This window comes from Silurus aristotelis (genome assembly GCF_946808225.1).
Source record: "Silurus aristotelis genome assembly, chromosome: 23".
Lineage (NCBI taxonomy): Eukaryota > Metazoa > Chordata > Actinopteri > Siluriformes > Siluridae > Silurus > Silurus aristotelis.
The window spans coordinates 10,347,288-10,370,264 of NC_139596.1; the positions used below are offsets into that span (position 1 = coordinate 10,347,288).

General features: G+C 37.3%; 1 protein-coding gene across 2 annotated transcripts; it reads right to left on the reverse strand.

Moving 5' to 3' along the window:
* Positions 1 to 572: 572 nt before the first annotated feature.
* ssbp2a (single stranded DNA binding protein 2a) lies at positions 573 to 22,844 on the reverse strand. Of its 2 annotated transcripts, none has more exons than XM_083526709.1 (17): positions 22,698 to 22,844; positions 16,298 to 16,370; positions 14,156 to 14,217; positions 13,988 to 14,072; positions 7,456 to 7,536; positions 5,168 to 5,227; positions 5,002 to 5,059; positions 4,640 to 4,710; positions 4,491 to 4,552; positions 4,365 to 4,413; positions 4,232 to 4,267; positions 4,090 to 4,147; positions 3,404 to 3,474; positions 2,748 to 2,826; positions 2,627 to 2,655; positions 2,433 to 2,531; positions 573 to 879 (listed from the first exon to the last, which is right to left on the reverse strand). In XM_083526709.1, exons 1-17 carry the CDS (start codon positions 22,745 to 22,747, stop codon positions 850 to 852), a joined length of 1,053 nt encoding a protein of 350 aa, XP_083382835.1. In that variant the 5' UTR covers positions 22,748 to 22,844; the 3' UTR covers positions 573 to 849. The 2 variants fall into 2 exon arrangements, with proteins under 2 accessions (XP_083382835.1, XP_083382836.1); XM_083526710.1 differs by lacking the exon at positions 22,698 to 22,844 and adding an exon at positions 16,500 to 16,755.
* Between the last annotated feature and the right edge of the window lie 133 nt (positions 22,845 to 22,977).

Consider the following 22,977-nt stretch of genomic DNA (forward strand, 5'->3'; position numbering starts at 1 on the left):
TTCCACCCTACTGAACACCTTTGGGATGAATTGAAATGCTGACTGCACCCCAGGCCTCCTCACCTCACCTACATCAGTACCTGCCTTTACTAATGCACTTGAAGCTGAAAGAGCCCAAATCTCCAGTCACACCCCAGAATCTAGAAGAACCTCCCAGTGGATTGAAGTTAATATAACAGCAAACGGAGCCTACAGAATCGGACATTCGGAAAGCCCATAAGAATCGTACGGTCAGGTGTCCACAAAAATGTCCATATAATTAATCTTAAAAGGCTTTTAAAGAGACAAACTCCACTATTACAAGTGTATTAAAGAAAATGTATTGTTACAGAAAACGTGCAAGAAAAACATAATGATTGCAACAATATACACAATAATTGGAATAGAACTTGGGCACTTTATAAACAGATTTCTAGCAACTTTCCTTCCCAATGCCTCATCGGGGTCAATTTAAAAAAATACATCACATCTGTACACTGCTGGGTAACATTAATGTTTCCTTAAAAAAAGCAGAAATTCCTACTGTTCTTTCATTTCAGGAGAAATTCCCCACATTTCCCACAAACCCTAACAAAATGACTCATGAAGATAACGATTAACAAGACATGCATCAAGGCAGACAGACAAAAAAGCATGAGAGGATCATGAAGCGGAAATCCTGCAGAAACATGTTTTTTTCCACATTCAGGATACAGAGTGACAAATGAAAACAAACTTAATAAGCCTGCTTGTGGTTCGGTCAGGTTAGCTGTGCTGGACCTGGGAAAAGTTTGACTGTTACACTTCAGCACTCCTGTGAGGAACATTAATGATGAGAATCCAAACGTTCCTTCGTTGCTCCTTTCGGTCTCACACACTCATCGTCATGTTAGGAGAGTACTGCAGATAAACAGAAACCTCACTCATATGCAATACAGAAAAATACCACAGGCAAGGAAAATATTAAATGTGTGCCTGCAACCTAACATGCTCCTTTAATAAAAGCCATGTACCTATAAGCAGTCATACTGTTATACTGTTTTATATAGAATTGTATATAATTTGTAAAACAATAACATTACTTTATGTTAAATAAATATATTACAAACAACTTCCTGTCATGTCTCAGGGTTCAATTGTAAAGAAACACCCTAAATAGATTTTAATTTTAATTCGTCGTAATTTTGAATGAAACATTAAAGTTGTGTTTTATTTTCGCCTTTTCTCACTATTTTCTCTTTGACTAAATGTTTCCTGCATTATCCATCATGCCATCTGACTACCTTCTGATACCTCACTCGGCTCAGACAGATCCAGCTCCAGAGCTTTAACATTCATGCTAATAGCGCTAATGGTTTTCCTCTTGTTTTTCATGTTTGTCATTTTGATTTTATTTTTCATGTGGTTCAGGATGGAGTTTCTCTCTTCATAAACAGAGTTGATATACCGTATATAACATTCATTGCAGGTTTATGGCTAAGCGGTAAACACATTTTGCATATCACGGCTTTATACAAATATCAAGTATCTGCATAAAATTACAGAAAAAAAATGTCAAGACTCAATATAACTGTAAGGTCTGCTGCATGTATATGCTTTGGAGGCCATTTGATTTAACTATAGTCCACACTAATTAAGTTAATGTTTTAACTCGCATATAACACTATGTTTCCAAAAGTATTGGGTCGCCTGATCTATCCTGCTCTATGTGGTTCTTTTCCAAACTGTTACCACAAAACTGGAGGCACTAAATTATACCGGCCATCTTTAGATGTGCTGTAATAAAATTTTGCATTCACTTGAACTTGGAAATCCAAACCTGTTCCAGCATGGCAATGCTCCTGTGCACAAAGTGAGCTTCTTGAAGATCTGGTTTGCATGCTTTAGAGAGGAAGATCTTGAGTGGCCTGCTATAGAGCTCTGATCTCATCCCTACCGAACACCTTTGTGATGAATGTGAACACTGATCTCCTCACCTACAGTACCGTACTTTCGTAACACCCTTGTGGCTGATGAACACAAAAATCCATAAGCACACTCCAAAATCTAGTGGAACATCTTCCCAGAAGAGTGGAGGGAATTATAAGAGTAATTTGGGACTAAATGTGGAATACAATGCTCAAAAAAATCACATACTTACCTTATGTCCAGGTGACCCAATACTTTTGGAAATATAGTGGAATATATATATATATATATATATATATATATATATATATATATATATATATATATATATATATATATAAAATATGAAGTTCTTGTTTATTTATTACATAGGCAGTAAAACTTGTATTCTACATCTACAATGAAAAAAAAAAAATCCACTTCTGGAGCATTTCAACTCCACTTCCTGATTTAAAAAGTTTTAGCTATCGATGCTAAAATGAGCTCTCTACAATTTTTCTCCTTTGATGGTTAAAAAGAGAAGTGTCAGGAACTTAGTGACGTACGCTCTCGTTCTGAAATGGGTTGAGGAAGCTGTTTGCTATTTCCCCATCGCCTCGTGGCGTACTTGGCTGGGTGTTCATACTCAGGTTCCCAGGGGAGCTCTGGCAAATGTGTAGAGAAATGACACAGAAATGTTACCTGCCTTTACATGGACATGAACCAGAGTCTTTCAGGAAAGCAAAGAATCCTCTCTTACCTTTGGGAGGCTGTCAATGTCACCTGATGCTGATGAGACAAATTAAATTGCGAAGTCTATTAATGAATGGAAAAAAGACAGCAGAGGACTACTGACATAAATATGCTGGTCATGCTTGTACCTAATGAGCCGTTTAGAGGATGAGTTTCTATTCCAGCAACTCCTCCCATTGCACCATCAACACAAGGACCAACAGGAAACTAAGGCATCACAAAGAAACCCAAGAACACAAATAACACAAATGCATTAAAATCTCTTTATATCTCTGTTCAGTATTTTTGATCTAACAGTTTCCTTTTTTCACACTACATTAACCTAAGCTGTTAAACCAGTAGAGAGATCCATTATAATAAAAAATAAACGTTAGCAAAAAATAGAACAGTGCTAAATATTTGACACTGCTGATTTAACACACTTCTTTGTCACTGCCAAGAATCTCCTTAATCTCCCTTTCCTCTTCCATCTTTAAAATATAGTTGAACAAAAACGCTTCTGTACATCGTAAATACACTGTACTTCCGCGTTCGTTTCCCTGCTATAAAATATATTTTTGGTATAATTGATTAGACTCCATTTTTATTATTTTTTTTGCTTCAAAACTAAATAATCTGGCAACCAGAGAGGATTTTTAAGATAGTCTCTCTAAAACTTCACAGGTAACTTTACTTGCATCCCACATAATTAAATAACGACTAGCAAATTAGTTTGTATTTTTGCCCCAGGTAGACTGTACTGGAGTCTTGGTTTGCATATTGCAAGGAGTTGGATGGGTCTTACATTTGGCCTGTTTCCATTTTGAGGGATTGAATTCATCACACTGTACATGTTGTCCCCGGAACTGGTCGACTCTGAAATCAAACACACAAATTGTTCCACAAAATTACATAAAATCACCATTACTTAACATACGCTCACACTTTATATCCAAAAGTTTAAGGACACCTGATCATCATACACACACTGTACTGTACATGCTTGTTAAACATCCCATTCTAGATTCAGTTCTCTCGTTCCTGTTACAGTAACTGCCATTCTTTTGAGAAGGATTTACACTAGATTTGAGAATGTTGCTTGGGAATGTCTGCTCATTCAGCTACAAGAATGCTGTTAGGCAAAGATGCCTGTATGCATGTGGCATTTTTATTTAATTTCAAAACAAATTTGGCAAACCAGGTCTTAATACAGGTCATTTTGAGTAGAGGGGTATTGTCATGCTGGAATATGTTTGGGGGTCTTAGTTCAGGAGAATGAAAAATGCAATGCTAAAGTATATAAAGAAATTCTATATAATGTGTCTTCAAGTCTGTGGCAAAAAAAGAAGACCCACATATGGACACAAGGTCATGGTCATGCATCCATACAGTGTTTGCTATCAGTCTGCCTCTGTAATATCCTCCCTACGGACATTTTAGATTGATGGTTTAGTGATACTGGTGTGACTTAATGCAGGTTAAGTGTTTTACCCGCAGGACTGGGCATGACTGGTGTCCCTGGAGCTCCTCCTCCACTTCCTGTTGGACCCTATGAATACACTCATTTAGCTCCAGTCAAACTGTTTGGCTTTTCCTATATGGAACAGATTTTCTTTGTCAAGAAAACACCTACTGTGTAGCTCCCTGGAGATGAAGATGAGTATGGAATCTGCAGTGATAAAGAAGGTCAGAGTGTATAAACAAACTGTTCAATAGTTTATTGTGTATGTTTACTGACTCTTTGGTTTGGGTTCTAGTGCACTTACTGCGTTGGTGTTTGGAGGATTTATCCAGGACCTTCCTCCTCCTGGAGCCCTACACACAGGAACAAAGCCAGCAGTTCTAATTGAGCAGCATTGGGCAGGTATAAAGTTAGTCAGTGTCGCACTCACATTCCAGGCATTGTTGGTCCCATTAATGAATGCACAGGAGGCCTCATTCCACCTGCCATGTTCTGCAAAGAAGCCATCATCAATGGTCAACCAATTATTTATAGAAATTACACTCGTGCACAACTGATGAGAAGAGATGGTGTGCAAACCTGTGGTCCAATAGAAACCATTCCTCTCGGAGGCATCATTCTCTGCATTGGCCCATTCATGTGAAGATGACCTGCGAGAGCAAGATCTTTCATGAAAACGCTTAAAAGATATGGAACTACAATACACAAAAATCTCGCGATGCTGTTTTGTAGATTGGAGTCTCATTGGTTAAGCTTCTGAGCCAGAAATAATTCCATTTTGATATCAAATTCTGAAGAACTGCCAAAGAACAACTAAGAACTTCTCATTGATAAGCAAAGACTGTGCTGAATCTTAAATGTAAGTCAGTTTGGATTAATGTATGTGCAAATTTAATACATTCGCTATAATTCCTCAGACAGAGACGAGTGGGAAATCTCACCTGGCTGTCTCATATGATCCATCCCACTTAAGAGTGACTGGCTGCCTGGGCCCATTGCCTAGACAAAACTTAAACAAATTAGTGTGTCCAATTATCTTTACAGAGACTGAACATATTAAATGTATGAAACACAAAGGAAAATTAGCACTAGAATGTAAGACTGTACCTGACTGGGCATTCTGAGGGGAGCTCTGGGGCCTCCGGGGCAACGAGGCGACATGAACTGCTGTTAAAATGCAAGAACAAGAAGGTCCTCTAAAAAAAGAAAGACTGCTAGAATACTTACAGCTGATACTGCCTGGAATATTTGTTGAAACGTTTAGCAAGTTCTCACTGTAATTGGCCAAAGTTATCTCTTTTAATTTGTCCTAAAATAAAAAAAAAATTAAAACTAGACACAACCTATTGACTAGCACTGAATAACACCACCAGAGGGCAACATGAGACCTACTTTCATCCACAAACACCAACATTGCACAAAACCACCAAACATTATGGTAAAATTTTAATTTAATAGCCTGTTTAACCCTGAGCAGATCTAAAAACAAACTAGAATGCTTATACAACGGCTTTAACCTTACACACCCACACACACACACACACAAAGCTGCCAGCAATGAAATATTAATTGAACAATGAATGATCAATGAGTGCTGGTTTAAGGCCAATCTAAATAAAATAAACTAATAAATCCCCTTATAAAATTAAAATAGGATAAAAACATAAAACCTCGGATTTCTGTTCTTGGCTGCAAGAAATTGTGTGCCACAAGGTGCATTCTGAGACACTTTTCGGCACAGTTGTTAAAAAATAAAAAGAGGGTTGTCACTGTAGCCATCCTGATCAACATCATCAACAAGGATGAGCTGCTCACTGGATGTTTTTTATTCTATACCTTCAAGACTTGTGCAGAAAAATTCCTAAAGATAAACAGTTTCTAAAATACACAAACCAGTCTGTCTGGCATTAACTGTATTTAATTAATTGAAGCTCTTGACCTGTATCTCTATGATGTTTTGCAGTGTGCTGCTTGAACATGAATGTCTGACTACACGAATGAGAAAAGACATGCTCAAGGGTGAGTTTATAATTCGGAGAAATTATCAATAAAAATTCTGTATGCCAAAACTGTATGCCAGTCCACGATCACGGTTCTTTTTTTGTGTAAACTTTTCACAGGATGAATAGGCTTTTATTGGAGATAGACTTGAGACGGGAGTGATGGTAAAGCTTTTCTGGGAGCTGAGCTAAAGGAATGCGAATGAAGAACGTCAGTTGTCATTAGAGGAGTAGAAGAGTGGCTCGGCGTTCGGCTGCTGACATTAAATCAATCTGTTTATTCTCTGTTCTCTGAGTGGATCTCTATAAATTCCACATTGATGTACTCCAGAGTATTATTATTGGCAAGCGTGCAGGAGTGCAGGCTTTTTACAAAAAAGAAAAAAAAAAGAGCTAAACAAGTACAAACACAGACTTCCTTTGTAACTAATGAATTCCCGATATCACACAATAACAATGTAATACCAGTTTCTGGGAAGACAAATATAAAAAGAAAATTCACTATCATCTCCCCATATGTTACAAACCTGGGGTGAGTCTGAGGGCTCAATACCATGGTAAAATGTGGAAAGAAGGCAACAGAGCCATTAACCAAAAGACACAATCCGAAAAAAAAAACCCAGAACACTATTTTTTTAGACTTTGTGTGTTGTGTACAGGCAAATCTGACTGTCAATTAAATCAGCGCACTGAGCACACTGTACAATATCAGGCAGGGGCACCTGAACATAGCCAATCTCTACACCCTGGAAAGGCTGTTTAATGAAGCCCTAAATGCCATATAATAAAGTAAATGTCATTGATTTCCTCTTAAAGGAAAAATCCACCATTCATTTGTACAGTATTCTTTAAAATTCAGCCTTCTGATAGATTAAAGTCTCAGAGTTAATAGGGATTTATGTCTCATGTCATGTCTAATAAAAGGGAGCAATACATCACTTTATTCTTTCAGTTGTCCAGATCACTTTCACATCTGTTCATGCTGCTCAAACAGATCAGCTCTTAAAGCTTTAACATTCATGCTTGTCATTTCTTATAATTCAGCATATCTAGGTCATAATGTTTTGCATTGTGGAAATTAATTAAGTAGTTGCTTTGTTTCTTTGCTGTTAAGTGAAACCTGAACTGTTTTTTTTTTTTTTTTTTGTAAAACAGGGAAACCAGACCATAATTCCTTACATTTGACTTGGAATGCTTTTGTAACTGTGCTAGAAATGCCCTGATGTCCCATCAACGCAATAGAACAATTGAGAAAATCAAACACCACAGAGAAATTAGCATACAAGCATATGAAGCTAACACATATTCATTGGATGTGGTCTTTAATTTTCACTTATGTTTTCTTTTCAATTAAGGTTGATGCATGCCAATGTGTTTTATTTTTCCTTTTTGTACCTGGAAGAATCCAGGGGGTAATGACATTCCCTCTCCAGAAGGTAGATTCCCACTTGCAGGGCTGGAGATGGCTGCTGCACTCTGGGAGGAACACACACACACACACACACACACACACACACACACACACACACACACACACACACACACACACACACACACACACACACACACACACACACACACACACACCATACAATATCACATCATTTGCTAAGGAAAACCAAGCCTGCAGTTTATTTATAAAATGAATGTATTTTAAATACTAAATATATTTAGTATTTAAAAATGAGGAATGTTAAGTCTCACTGATCAATCCAGCGAGTTTAAGGGGTTAAACACCAACATTCGGTGAACACCTACACACAGTACATGTACTTTGCAGGATTGAAAACACAGAGAGGAAATCCGAAACAATAGCAGGTTGAGAGAGCCTTAAACCGTCTGGCAAACTCATTTGGTCCACTGAATAATTAACAGTACTGCTGTTGAGTTACTAGTTTTTCATGTGTAGGGTTTAGCTCACTGCCTGCTTTTAATAGAAAAGATGCGAATTCTTCCCAGTTCACAGTTGGGCATCTGTTTATTGTCAGTATGCCTTCTTACAAAGTTTAGATGAAAAATACAAATTTAATAAAACTTTTTATTAAGTAGCTGGTTACTAAAATGGAGAGACAGAATGAAAGTTAGACAGCCAAGTCTCACTGCATTCAATCCAATTCACCTAATAAATTAATAAATAAAACCAGTCACTGTTGTAAATCATTCAGTATCAGATCAGTAATCACATCATTGTTTTTATAGAAATGGACAAAATGCTGTCATAGACACAATGTTATTAAAAATAGCTGGCAGGTAGTACAACCACATTGTTTTTTGAAGTAGGTAAGAGAAAAGTGGTTGTGAGGTAGATGTTTGGTTTATATTTCACTAAACTACTAGTAACAAGTTTTTTGTATGTTATAGGAAACTCATAACAATATATCTTCAATATAACATAAATGCTTCCTTCCTCATTTTAAATCATGTTTGTGTTATTTCTTTTATTCTAAAGTGGCATATATATTAACATTTTAATAACAAGTTTTTTTTGTGTACTATTTTTTTTATAGTTTTTTAACATCTACAAAAAATAATAATAAATTATCGCAAAGATTGGACACTGTATCTGAACCAACTCTCCAGATTATTTTGTTCATCAGTTCATTTAGTGATTGAATACTGATGGAGTTCAGATCTCCAAGCGTGGGCCAGTAGAAAGCATTTTGTGAGACAGAGTTTCGGTAATGAGTCAGTATTCAGAAGCATGCAGACAGCAACAATTCATCACAACAGACATCACAGCTGCAACATCTGACCGCAGGAGAAGGACAGTGAGGGAGGTCAGAGCTGTTTCAGATTTGCATATAAAAGTAGGCACCTTTTCAAAACATTTTAAGAAGCTGGTGAGCAATATAGCAGCATTGGTTTAGTTTCTGTTCAATAATCTAAAAGGATGCGGGTCAGACAAGAATACACTACATGCATACCTTCTACACTGAGGTTTTAATTTGACTATATGAAACAGTTCTTTGTGCACATATTCTCCAGGGATCACGATCAGATTATTTGTAAGTGAGCCGTGTCTGCTTATCAGTCTTTATTGATTAGATGTGGTGTTTTATTCTGTGTGTGTGTGTGTGTGTGTGTGTGTGTGTGTGTGTGTGTGTGTGTGTGTGTGTGTGTGTTTGTAAACTTCAGTAGAGAGAAGGATTCAATCTTTCTAATTATTAGAGAGACGTGGCAAGAATGACAAGTGGCTTCGTCTAGACAACCCCTGCCGTGGAATAAGCATCTTTTAAAGGCAAAAAAAAATTGTGTGTGCTGCCGAACAGAGACATTAACAGGTTTAATTTCTGTAACATTGTCCTGCTTTTCTGTTTTGTAATAACATTGTTTACACAGTCTCTAGACAGCTGGTTCAGTCTAATCATTCTGTCTGAAAATCTCAGACAGTGGTGAAATGATACTGAGACTGTCTTATTCACAAAGCAGCCAAAACAGCTGAGGTAGGTCAAGGTGATGACAGCCTGTTTCAATCAGGACAACTTTTATAACAACATCCTTGTAAAAAAAAAAACCCTAAAAAACACTTCCTTAACCCATTAGAAACGACTTTATTTTGGGTATTCACAGTAAAAAAAAAAAAAACTACAGATCTACAGGCAGGTTCGATTTTCAGGAATTTGCCCAGTGGTTTCCCAATTCTCCTCTCTCACACATGCTCATGGGTATCTGACAGGTGGCTTGAGCACATACACACAGACACACACACACACACACACACATACATACACAATGTAACTGTGTGGTCCACTGTCAACAATTTCTCGTGTGTATGTACATGTGCAAAGTAGACAACGATGGAGAGAAGGTCAAAATTCAGCGAAAGTGTGAGGATACAGAAACTAGCGGTCGAACTGTAGTGAATCACGATAGCTAGATTGGATAGCTAGGCTGTATTAAATGATCACAATAGCTAGATTGGATAGCTAGGCTGGATTAACATTTACATTCACATTTACATTTACATTTGTGGCATTTAGCAGACGCCCTTTTCCAGAGTGAAGTACAAAAGTGCTTTGAGTCTCTAGCAATAAATACATTTACCGATCCTGATAGCTAGATTGGATAGCTAGGTTGGATTACAAATACCGATAGCTAGATTGGATAGCTAGGCTGGATTTACCGATCCTGATAGCTAGATTGATAGCTAGGTTGGATTTACCGATCCCGATAGCTAGATTGGATAGCTAGGTTGGATTACAGATCCCGATAGCTAGATTGGATAGCTATACTGGATTTACCGATCCCGATAGCTAGATTGGATAGCTAGGCTGGATTTACCGATCCTGATAGCTAGATTGATAGCTAGGTTGGATTTACCGATCCCGATAGCTAGATTGAATAGCTAGGTTGGATTACAGATCCCGATAGCTAGATTGGATAGCTATGCTGGATTTACAGATCCCGATAGCTAGATTGGATAGCTAGGTTGGATTACAGATCCCGATAGCTAGATTGGATAGCTATGCTGGATTTACCGATCCTGATAGGTAGATTGGATAGCTATGCTGAATTTACCGATCCCGATAGCTAGAGTGGATAGCTAGGTTGGGTTACAGATCCCGATAGCTAGATTTGATAGCTATGCTGGATTTACCGATCCTGATAGGTAGATTGAATAGCTAGGTTGGATTTACCGATCCCGAAAACTAGATTGGATAGCTATGCTGAATTTACCAATCCCGATAGCTAGAGTGGATAGCTAGGTTGGATTACAGATCCCGATAGCTAGATTGGATAGCTATGCTGGATTTACCGATCCTGATAGGTAGATTGAAAAGCTAGGTTGGATTTACCGATCCCGAAAGCTAGATTGGATCGTACTTGCTGATAATCGATAAATCAACCGATAGTTAAAAAAATGGATACTGTATAAAAAAAACAAATATAACATTCCATGTCAAAAAGTACTGAATCTAACTAAAAAAATAAAAATACTTAATAATAAAAGTGTGCTAAATGAAATAAATATATTCATTAATAAATATAATTATAAAATGAATAAATTATCATTAATAAATATAGTGCTTTTAGTGCAGCCACAGTGTCACGTGGATAAACAAATAGCACGTGGCGTCAGTGATTCGCCTTTAGAGGCTGTTTTCATAATGACAGCAGACCAGAAGCGGGTATCAGTATGGATTTTTGACAACACCTGATAGCTCCCACAATCAAATATCAGTGCTGATTATTTAATCTACCTCTAGTAGAAACTGTGAAGGAGTCTAATTAACCGTAAAAAGTTGACTATATTGTAAAGTCTAATCATATCTATTTTAAGAGGGCAAATCCTGTAAACAAATTCAATGGCCAATTTAGTTCTCAATCGCTCTGGTAAAGCTTGCTTTTCAACAAAGTATTCAGTTATTATCCTAAAACCGATGCAGTGGATAATATTTAGGATTTTTTATTAGAAGCTTGTGAATTCAAATCCCAGCACCACCAAGCTGCCACTGCTGGGCCTTTACACTAGAACCCTCAGTTATATAAATGAGATCATTTAAAGTGAGTCTGTTTAAGAACATCTGCCAAATGCCATAAATGTAAATGTAAACCATGTGAGTAATGGACATTATGGACAAGCTGAATGTTGATAATTCCTTTGACATGCAGAATTTTTGTGTCATGTGTATGCAGCAAATAAAATCTTAATGTGACTTACAACTAGCCAGGAAACCTCTCCAAAATAACATAATGACAGGAAATATACAGATGCCAACACCCTTTTTTTCCTCTCTCATCCTTCCTCACTATTCCATCCATCCATCCCAGCTATGCCATTAACCCACTTCCTGTGTAAGCTTTGGGGAAATATGTAATTTAAAAACAAAGAAGGGGAAAAGAGAGATAAACTTTTGCTTTTTCATTGCCAGTGAACTTTGGAAATTTGGTGAAAAAACGTGAGGAAGGAAAGAAATGCAAGTTGAGGCACATCAGGAAAAGGGGAAAGGGACAACAGGTTTTACAGTTATGACGGCGTTTATGCAAGTTTACTACAGTACTGCATATAGCACCAAGTCATGAAAACAAGTATTTACAATAAAACAATTTAGAGCTTTTGCACTATAATCGTTAAAGTGCTTTAGATAAGCCTTAGCCCAATTGATTCAGACATAATTAATCAAAAACCATTTGAGCTTTACGATAGAGTCCTGGCCAACATTAGTTTCCACTCGCCATTAACAGCGGCGGTTTGATCTTTCTGCTTAAAATGCAAATGAGACCCCAAAACAGCCTCAATCTCATTCCTCCTCTGCATTTTTGGGGATGAAAACCTTCATTAACATGCTTAAATGCCAACAAAATATTACAAGCTATTTCACGCTGGCATGCTTCTCATCATGCTCCTGTTTACGTTTAAGCGTGTCTGAACACAATGAAAATGAGCGTGTTGGAAACGCTGGCTCTCGGCTGAACAACTTTATGTGAGCAGGAAATCTGAGTGTTACACAGTCTAGTGAATGATAAAGAGGAGATGTCTGAAAGGAGTAGATTATAATGTCATCACAGTGAAAAAAAAAAAACAGAAACAGAATTTTATGTAGCTTTAAAAGAAAACATGATCATTTTAGATAAGCCTTTGATCTCAGCAGTGATTAGTGGTTTTACAGGAACATAAATCTCAGGTGACAGACATTTGATGCATGGATTCTGGAGTTAATATTAATATCTTCAAAAGATGATAGTAAGATGCCTCTTTTTGATGGAAGATTAAAAAATAATAGCAATTAAGTTGTGTAGTAGAACACATCTGAAAAATCTAATGGATTGTTATTGTCATACCTCATTATATTCTTTACAATTTGTAATTGGCTATTGCACATCTAAATATATTTGCACTATTTCTAACTGTCACTTTATCATTATCTAATATATTTTCTCATATTTTATAATTACAGTACCTATGATTTTATGCCCAATTTTCTGAGCAGCCGAACCGGTTTACATTTTACTGCAAGTATTCCTGTATATAACTATGTTTGCGACAAATCGAATATCTATTATCTTGTTTTAAATGGGAACACTGGAACAATTCTAACATTCATATTTACTCACATATACTTCAAGTGCATATCAATGTTCATCTCTGAGGTATGTGTGGAAACTACATTTTGCTCTGTAGAGTTAAAAACTACACTGTAAATATTTCTGTCAATTTTTTATGTGCAGTATTTGTATATTTCGCATGCATGCTCCTGGTTGCAAGAAAGAAATCAAGAGAGTTAATGAGTACAGCCTGAGGTAACTAACACCTGAAACAATTGTGCTGCATATTGCTTCAAGGGTCTCAGAATGTTAAGCATATAAAAAATACACACAGTCACAAACACACACACACACACACACACACACACACACACACACACACACACACACACACACACTCTCTCTCTCTCTCTCTCTCTCTCTCTCTCTCTCTCTCTCTCTCTCTCTCATCAGTCATCTATTCATCTTTTCATCTCAATCCAAAATGTCCTCAGTTTACTACAGAAACAAAAGAATTGGTTTTGTCATTCCAATACTTTTAGAGGGAACATAATAGTAACTAGTTTAGAGTTTAAATTGATTTTCCTAATGTTCATTGAGGTTTATTGGATTTTTTTAACAGTATTACAATTGACCCACGAAATGTTCCAACTCCCATTTGGCATTTTTTTGTCTTTATACTTTCTCCCTTTTCTAAAGAATACTGTTGACCACAAGGGTATGACATCATCCTTTATGTCCCTTCACAACCCATTAATCATCCCTCCCAGTGTTCATCAACTCTCTTTTGCTGTCTCACAGCCGCAGCTGCTCTAATTCCCAGTAACAACATAGCAGCTTGTTAGAAAAAAAAAAACCTGACAGACAGAAATAACATGTCCTTATTTGTTGTAAAGCACAACAGTTCTAGTACAAAGCTCGCTGTAAGCGAGTCACTCACATAGTCATGGAAAGCTTTGGCCTCACTTGAATGTTCACAGGTTTCTCTCCGTTCTGGAGCTGCACAGTAAAGATCCCAGAAGACACTGCAAAGCAAAGCAGGCTCTACATTAATTAACCCAAGGTTCGTCAAATAGAGATTTCGTTGTGCTGGATGTGAACAGCTTACCACCACCAGGAGTGTAGGAACCCAGGTGGTTCTCCCAGCGTGATGTTCTTCTCCCATCGGATCTGCCAGGGTCAGACAGAGAACAGAGGATGAGTGATTGCAGTCTCACTCAAGAAGTACTGCTGAGTCATAGCTCTAGAATGTAATTAATTGCAGTTTATTCCTGGAATCATGGCTTTAACCAATGAGAGAATAAAGTCTGTATTCTATAAACCTATCAAGGTAGTGTTTAGTTGTACTATCCACAGGTTAGATCACAGGTTTTGAAACAACTCATGAAATAACTATTCAACATTTATCATTGTACGAGTCATCTGCTGCCTTTGAAATCAATCATTCAAGAAGAATTTTCACTTTCCTGCAAGCTGATCAAAATCCTTCTGATAAAACAATGGTTCGGAGTTGACTAATATGAACAAAAAGGTAATTGTGCAATTGTACCCCATTGCTTATAAGCTAAAATGAAACTTATTGCAATATTTCAAATCGAATTAGAATCTTGAAATTAAGCGCTGAGGTACAATGGGTAGCGCTGCTGCCATCAACGCTCCGGGGTCATTCCTCATCTTTTCTACAGTAACGGCTAATTAACAGGCAGTTGCATGGCAGATTCTTCACATAATCTAAGTTTAAAGATTCTCAGTGGACAGAGAGTGAGGAGCCCCAGAGCTTGAGGAGCCTGAGCAGGACTTTGTAGTTACTCAGGAACATGGTGATTTTGCAGTGGTTTGGGCTGATTAACTTTAATAATAATAATAAAATAATAAAATTGCAGGCTGGTGAGAGAGGAACTGTGAATGTAAGTAATAATATTAAGTTACAGCATTATATGTAACTGTAATAAGATAAGAATTATGTACAATCCTTCTACATAGAGTATGTCATTCTGGATGTGCTGAGAGAAATCCAAAAAGAGCACTGGGGTGTTAAACTCGTCTCTGTCGCTGACATTTTGTTACATAAAACATGCCCTGTCATATTTATTCCTTTCTTTTAAAAACTAATGCAGAATGACAAATTATTACATGCCCTAAGGCAGTGCTTTCTATTCAACATTTGCATTTATGTTCGAACTCGTGATTTTCAGCAGTGAGCTGCCTGAATGAGCTGGCCATGATTTCTGTCCACACAATAATCCATCGGCTGCTGTAAACAGCGTGGGAGTGCTGAGTGCCAGTGTTATCCATTGTGCTTGTTTGTGTAAGTCTGTGTCCCTGCTAGGGAGATACAGAAGGGTTATTTTAGGGGGCCGCGTGGGCTGGCTGCATGGCCAGGGTGGCAAAAGATGGGAGACGCAAAAAGGAAGCAGTATACAATGGGAGGGAATGTCTTTAAGATTGTCTTATGTCTTGCTCGTGTTGGAGTCACAATATGCTTTGGGTGTCTCGGAAGTCCCAGTGTTTATGGAGTAAATTTGTTTTCCTGTTTCTTTTTTTGCCAGACATGTTTTCTTTCGAAAAAATTCAATACTCTTTTTTTATTTTTTTATGTTTTTATGTTACGTTTTTACGTTTATATTAATTTATATTAACTTAATTAGCTATAAGCATTCTATGTGTTTTTTTTTATTTTTTATGCTGTCTAATTAACAAAGTGATACCTAAACCTGATAGCAGATTATTTCTGGACTGTACATTTTAAATATAGGATTACTACAAATGGTCACAGATGTGTGGAGGAAATTAAAACTTGTTGCGGATCTGAGTATTTTCCAAGACCTGGGATCTGATGTAACTGGTCTTTCTAAACAGACCTATTAAAATCTAAAATATCAAAAATGAAAACAAAACCTTTCTCCGATCAAATATCTACATAGTGTATGTGTGAGAGCCCATATAGCTGTGAAATAATGGTACGTCCTGTGCTGTAAGACACTAAAGCAACATGGTGGATGCTAATACTTTGTCCTTGGCAAAGTGTGAACATGTATACGAGCAACTGTCTGTGCCTCTTTGAGCTCATCTGCACGCAGAGAAACTCAATTAGCCTGGAGCAAGGACAAAACCAGGGTGTCCTACAGCTTATACACGGTTATCTATCTAAGCTTCGCTCTGTGGATCCCAGGTGCATATAACAGCAATGATTAAACGTACTGCTCCGAGTAGACATTATTTAATGTGATGTTGTGCTGCCTTTACCTACCTCAGAGAGGAAGGTCTGTGCTGATTTCTGAGCTCCAACATGTAGCAGATATTCATAAACATAAAGTGCTAGCCTGCAGGGGACAGATAAAAGAAAAGAGATAATAAATATAAAAATAGTAGAGACCTACCTATCGAATTTTCCCCATTTTTCATAATGATTGCATTGCAGGAGTATTGTAAAACCGATATATTATACTGACATCCTCTTAGCACCAAGCCGACTCTCTCCGAGCTTCTGTTGTGTTGCCTGTTGTGAAACGGCACAGGCATGATGACACCATGTGTTACAATATTCAGTGTCAGTTAACACCACGTCTTCGCGGCATGAAATACGTCAGCGTATCTAATAAGAAAGCGTCCAGTATGACGTGATACAATTCAATATTTTGTACAATTTATTCTCCAATAACGATTCTCTAAATCACATTGAATCACTGCAACTCTACTTTGGACCACAGTACATAAAGGAAACCCTATGAATTACTATGAAGGCTTTTGTCAAACAGCGCAAATCGAGCGTGGCCATGACTGATGCATGATACTGTACTTTATTATTATTGGTTGATCAATAAGACCATCTGTAACTTTGACAAGTAAAAACTTTTTTATTTCTGTAAGGCTTTAAACCTGATTTGGTGACTTATACCAATATTAGAGATATATTAATATTTTGTGTACACAGGTGTACATTAAGAAAGGGTGTCTTCTTTTTTAAGCGTCTTTAAATGCAACCGATTTACTTTAAGACGAAGAAGAGAATAAAAATTAGGGGTGTAAAAAAGGAGGTGTTAATTTATTTATTTTCTTTTTTTTTTTTACCTTGCTGCCATATCTAAATCACATGTAAAATAATAATAATAAGTGGTCAATAATTTTTGTCAATGTATGAATACCCTAAATTAATAGCACTGCAAAATCATGTAAAAAAAAAAAAGTAGGTCCACTGTCTTTTTCTGATAGTCCTCAGCATTTCTGCAGATTTAAAATGCAATTTAAAGACACAAATCCCAAGTGTGTGTGTGGTGGTGGGAGGCAGTGATGTCATGTGAGGAAGCCGGAGTTCATCCAAAAGTTATACACTTGGGGTCAAAAGCCTTGGCAAACCATGTCTTTGTGGAACCCTGAACTCTTTAGGCCCCTTATGGCAAAGGTTTAAGGAAGGCAGAGAAGATCAGAGGTCAATATGCTATTTGCCATCTATTGTATATCAACTATTTAATTCTTACATAAATATGCTAAGCAATTTTATTTTCAATAGATTTGAAAATCTATTGGGGAGTGGTTAAACAGTGGTTAGGGCGCTGCGTTACTGGTCACAAGGTCACGGGTTCAAGCCCTGGCATCACCAAGCTGCCACTCTGGGGCCCTTGAGCAAGGCATGTATCATGGCTCACCCCAGGTTCCGCACAAGCTAGGATATGCGAAGAGAAGAATTTCACTGTGATGTAATGTATATGTGACAAATAAAAGCTATTCTTAGATTTCATTGTATAACAGACAGAATTGAACTTGTAATATCCATATAATATGTCCAGTACTTGCATTATATTTTTTGTAGCATCAGTTCTTCACTACAGTTTAAACTGTTAAACGATTACCTGTCATGAGGTCACAGCCGCAGCCCCCCAGTTCTCTCAAGAGCTGTGTGGAGTAACAATGCTTTCACTGTCTGTCCATGATAACAGAAAACTCTTCTTAAAAAGTTATAATGCGCAGGAGAATAGTAGCCTGAACTGCATAAATGATTAAAATAGAGTTCTCATGAATCAGTACATTTATATCTGGTACTCAAAAGCAAGTCTTCCTTTAATCTAGTAGAAATGAACAAATAGTACTTTTATTCTGGTGAAGGACTGATGTACTTCGCTCATGTTTAGATATGTCTGTGATTATTCAAAAACTATTCAGGGCAGCCATGCGGTCCCAAACTGCTTAGGCTGTGGAACCCACTAAACGTGTGTAATTCAGCTAGATGCTTACAAAGTAAATGTGAAGGCATCATAAAATAAATTGAAAGCATACTCAGCTGAGAGCTTGGGAGTATGCGGTCTGTAATAAAGCTTGGTGTTTACACTTGAGGAACCCGACTAAGAGAGAGAGAGAACAATTCAAACAGTCCATCATACACTACGAGCATAGAAGTGCTTATTTTTCCTACATCCTGGTGCATGATACACAAAACAGAGGATGTGCAGGATTTCAGCAAACCTCACTAACACCTACAGACACAGGACGCAAAGGCATATTGACAGTACCGACAGAGTAGATTCGCCTTTCTCTCTCATCTCCTTCCAGAAATGGATACTGCTGCCTGAAGCTTATATGCACGTAGGGTGTTGACCTGAACTGCACATTGAACAATGTCTTGTGAAAGGCACATATTTCTTTTTTTTTTTCTATAAGCATCAACAGGAACCCCGAGGGAAAATATATATATAGGACAAAAATAAATGTAGCAGAACCAGAGGAAAGAGTGTTCACAGGAGGAGGCATTTCATGTGCGAGAGAGTGGTGTAGAGGTTGGAATAATGATAGCAGATTTTGTGGAAACTAAGATGAAAGAGACACAGGGTTGAGGGAGGAGACCCGGATGCTGGAAATAAGTTTAAAGTTAATACTCCTGAGATTCTGCCAGACTCACTGAAGCATCGAAATAAAAAAGGGGCTGGAAAGAGGGAGAGAGAGAGACTGCCCTGAAGAACAAAAGGCAGAAGCTACAGAGCGGAACAGAAACTGCCTTCAATGTGAGACTGGTTTACTAGATAAACATTTTACAATCTCTGGACCAAAAAAAAGAGAGGTGGGCACATAATTTTAATGTATCATACCATTCTGTGCATAATAACATTTAAAGAAGAAATGCACATATATAATTCACATATATTGCTATCGGTGGCTTAGAAAATAAGTCATAACGAGACCATTTAGACATTTGCAATATGTAAAATGCCTTTGCCCAAACATTAACAGATTAGCTTGACATTTATATATATTTCGCCCCATGCTGTGAATCTGCTTGTCATGACACACTTGGCTCTGGAGAACATCTACATAATCAAAGAAAAAGGGGATGAAATGGTACACTATGATGAGTAAGACCATGTGACCAGCCGCACGCATTAAAAGGAATGGAGAGTGCAGACCTGCGTGCCAATAAAACGCATTCGGTAAACGAGTCACTGAAATGTCATCTGTAAAGATGGCTGTTCTGGACGAAATGTGTTTTCCAATGGCTCACTGATTCACAGATGGACAAGTTCAAAACAAGGTCTTGAAAATGCAGATCCACCATGTAAATGCATCATGGACAAAATGATGATCATTAAAATGCTATATTTGACAGATTTGGTATGCAGCGCAATATTTCAGGCCTATTAAATTGAAAAAGCCATAATATAATATACTTAATGACCGGCTTGTTTGTCTGGAAGCATTCGGCAGCACAAAGAATAAAACTTGCTATACTTACTATATATATATATATATATATATATATATATATATATATATATATATATATATATATATATATATATATATATATAAATATATATATATATATATATATATATAAAAGTATAGTAGTAGAGAGAGACAGAAGAGGGGGGGATTATTTTTATAGCCTTCTATCTTTTATTTAGCAAGTATATGAAATGTATTAGTTGCAAACACTTTATTAATGGTCATTTATATTAGTTATATATAAAACAGGCATTTTCTTTACATACACACATATTCTTATATACCTGCTACCTGTAACTGCAGATCTGAGGACCTATAAAAGGCAGCCATTATACGAGACATTGATGTAGTATTTTTAGAGTTTTTAGTATCAGTGTATTAAACAGTGACAGATAAAACTGATGCTGAAAAGTCTTAAGGATGACAAACGTACTTCCTATCTGAAAGAAAGGCTGTTGAGGAAGCTACTCTTTACCATAAGTAGTAGCTACAACTAACATGTTTTGTAGAATAAATTAAGCTTGAATAGAATAGAAAAATAGCAGCCATTAATAAAAACATTTATAAATAAATAATGCAGTTTTTTTTTATTTAGAAGTATAGAAACACTTGGGCATTCACAATTTTTTTTTTCCTTATACTTTGTCTCTAGTGCTAGAGACAGAAAAGTACAAGCGATGAAATGATTATGAATTCAGCCACATTAGCTCTACACTAAAACTTTTCCAAAATAAGTTTTCACTCTCTGTCTCATACCACCTGAGAGGATTTAGCAGCAAGGAAAGGAAACGGGGCGTTCTATAACATTTCTCACACAAATAAGAGATTTCATATCCAGAGGAAGATAAAACAGCTGCTGACAGCAATACAGCAACACATAGCAAGAGCACAAAATCAGTAACAACAAAAAAATAAATAAACACAGAGAAAGCAAAGGCAGGATATAAGTGATGAAGTAATCGAAAGAAAAGAAACATCGGGATGGAAACAAAATTGCTACCATGGGGATGAATACACATTTACGGAAAGTACAAAAAAAATGCTCACCTCAGTCCCCACACAGGGTCAAAAATAACAAATGGACACAGCTGCTGAAACAGTAAACGTGTACTACAACAACTTTACATAATTTTCTTTATAACCTAGAAATTACAGTCAGTGATTAATAGGTAAAAATTTAATTGTGATTGTTGATTTATTAATTTATTTTTAAGTAGATTTAAATAGCTGTAAACAGCAGAACTGTACGCAGACATTATGGCCAGTTTACTGAATGACATTCATTAAAGACTGTAATAACTGAGATATTTGGTTTCTTAATGTTGCAAATTTATGGGATTTAAGGACATTTTTATTTTGCTTTTCTGCTTTGGAAAAACAATTATATTGAATTATAAAAAAGGGAGATTCGGTGGACAAGTTTTCTGTTGTTCAGTCATTTAAAATGTTTCTGTACTTGGAATTCAAATCTATATTGTTTATTATCATTAAACTAAACAGAGGTTTGGAATTTATTCCTGTCTGCTTGTTTAAGCAGTGCTATTAGTTGCTATTTATGTTCGTTTGTTCACATTCTTACTCTAAGACTTCACTGATAAATTAAATATAATAACCAGTGGTGCACCTCCATTATTATTCATTCATACTGTGTAATATTTCAATGATGCAATATGGTTATATAATGATGGGTTAACACGTTAATAATGTGGGATTTTTGTTGGATCAAATGTGGGATTGATATTAACCTTTATTTGTAAATGATCCAAAATGTAACACCGACTGACCTTCATCCAGCATAACAGACCAACTACAAGCAAACAGGTGAATCAAAGGTTCAATGAAAAATCATTTCATTTTTTTTTACAATATTATTAACACTATTGTTTAAAAGGTTGACCAGATGGACTAACGTAAAATATCCACAAAAGGGATGAAAGTCTTGGAATGGAACATATCCCATTTCACGAGTGAAAAAAGTCAGGTCCTGAATGGTTGGATAGAGATTCAATCTTCTTCTGAGTCCATGCTGGTGTTGATAAATATCTGATTGGTGGGATCAAGCCTTAAAAGTGTTAAGGTATAACATAGAGACTAAAGTCTGACTACCTTGCACTTATAGCTCCAGATCAAGGTAAATATTAAGACACTGGTGTATCCCAAGGGCAAGATCTAGAATGTGGATCTAAAGCCTTTGGAGCTCCTTCAACAAATCAAAATGATTCTACAACAATGCTCATACTGGGCACATGGTATCGAAGTAAAATTATATAATATGTCTCCATAAACAACTCTACATATCAAGATAATCCAGTCAGGACCTACCACTATATATCCACACACACCACTGTTTTATCCCACTCACTCACTCACTCACACAGCACACAGCACACAGATTCACCTCGTTCTCTAAGTGAAGGTTTGACAAACTGGGCATGCGCGCAGCCACGCGCCCGCACAACTCCGACTGTTTATCATGAACTCATCAGCACCTGAAATAATAACTTATCACTATATTAAAAATCAGTTATTCATTGCAATAATCATTTATAATAGGTAGCTTATGAATATAGAAAAAGCGAATTTTCCCGTGATTTTTCGAAACCAGGAAAGATCTACATTTGGGTTTGTAAACTTCATTATTTTGATTTTTTCCCACCAAAAACCACGCATGTGTAACGTAACATCCATCCTACCTACTTTCGCTTCTTATACCGGATTATACTCGCAACCGTGCAGGACTGGAGCGTCTTCAGGAGTTGTTCCCACTCAAACAGTCGAGTCTAACAGGATGAAATAAAAACCTGCGCACAGCTCCGCACTCGCTCCTGAAACACCGGAACTGTCTCTCGTTTTCTCTCTGTGAATTCGCCCGTACCGGGTTCCCCACTGGCCCTGGTCCCCCACCCCGCTCATTTTGAAACGGCGAGAGAACTTACTTTTCTCGGGCTTGACTGTCCGACGGAACCCGCGCGCTCTTCGAGTACATGCTCGCGTAGCGCGCGCTGTACACGGCCGCGGGCGGGCGCGCGCGCGCAACCTGTCAGCCCATCACGCAGTCAAGCCGCGCGCCGTCACCATGGCGACACGCGCAGTGTCTCCCCCACCATTGGGTGGACCGCGGTGACGAGCTACGCCCTCCTGCTGGACACCCATAAGAAGCGCTGCTGCGAGGCCACGCCCTTCCAAAACCTACAGGTTTTTATGATCCCACGTGGA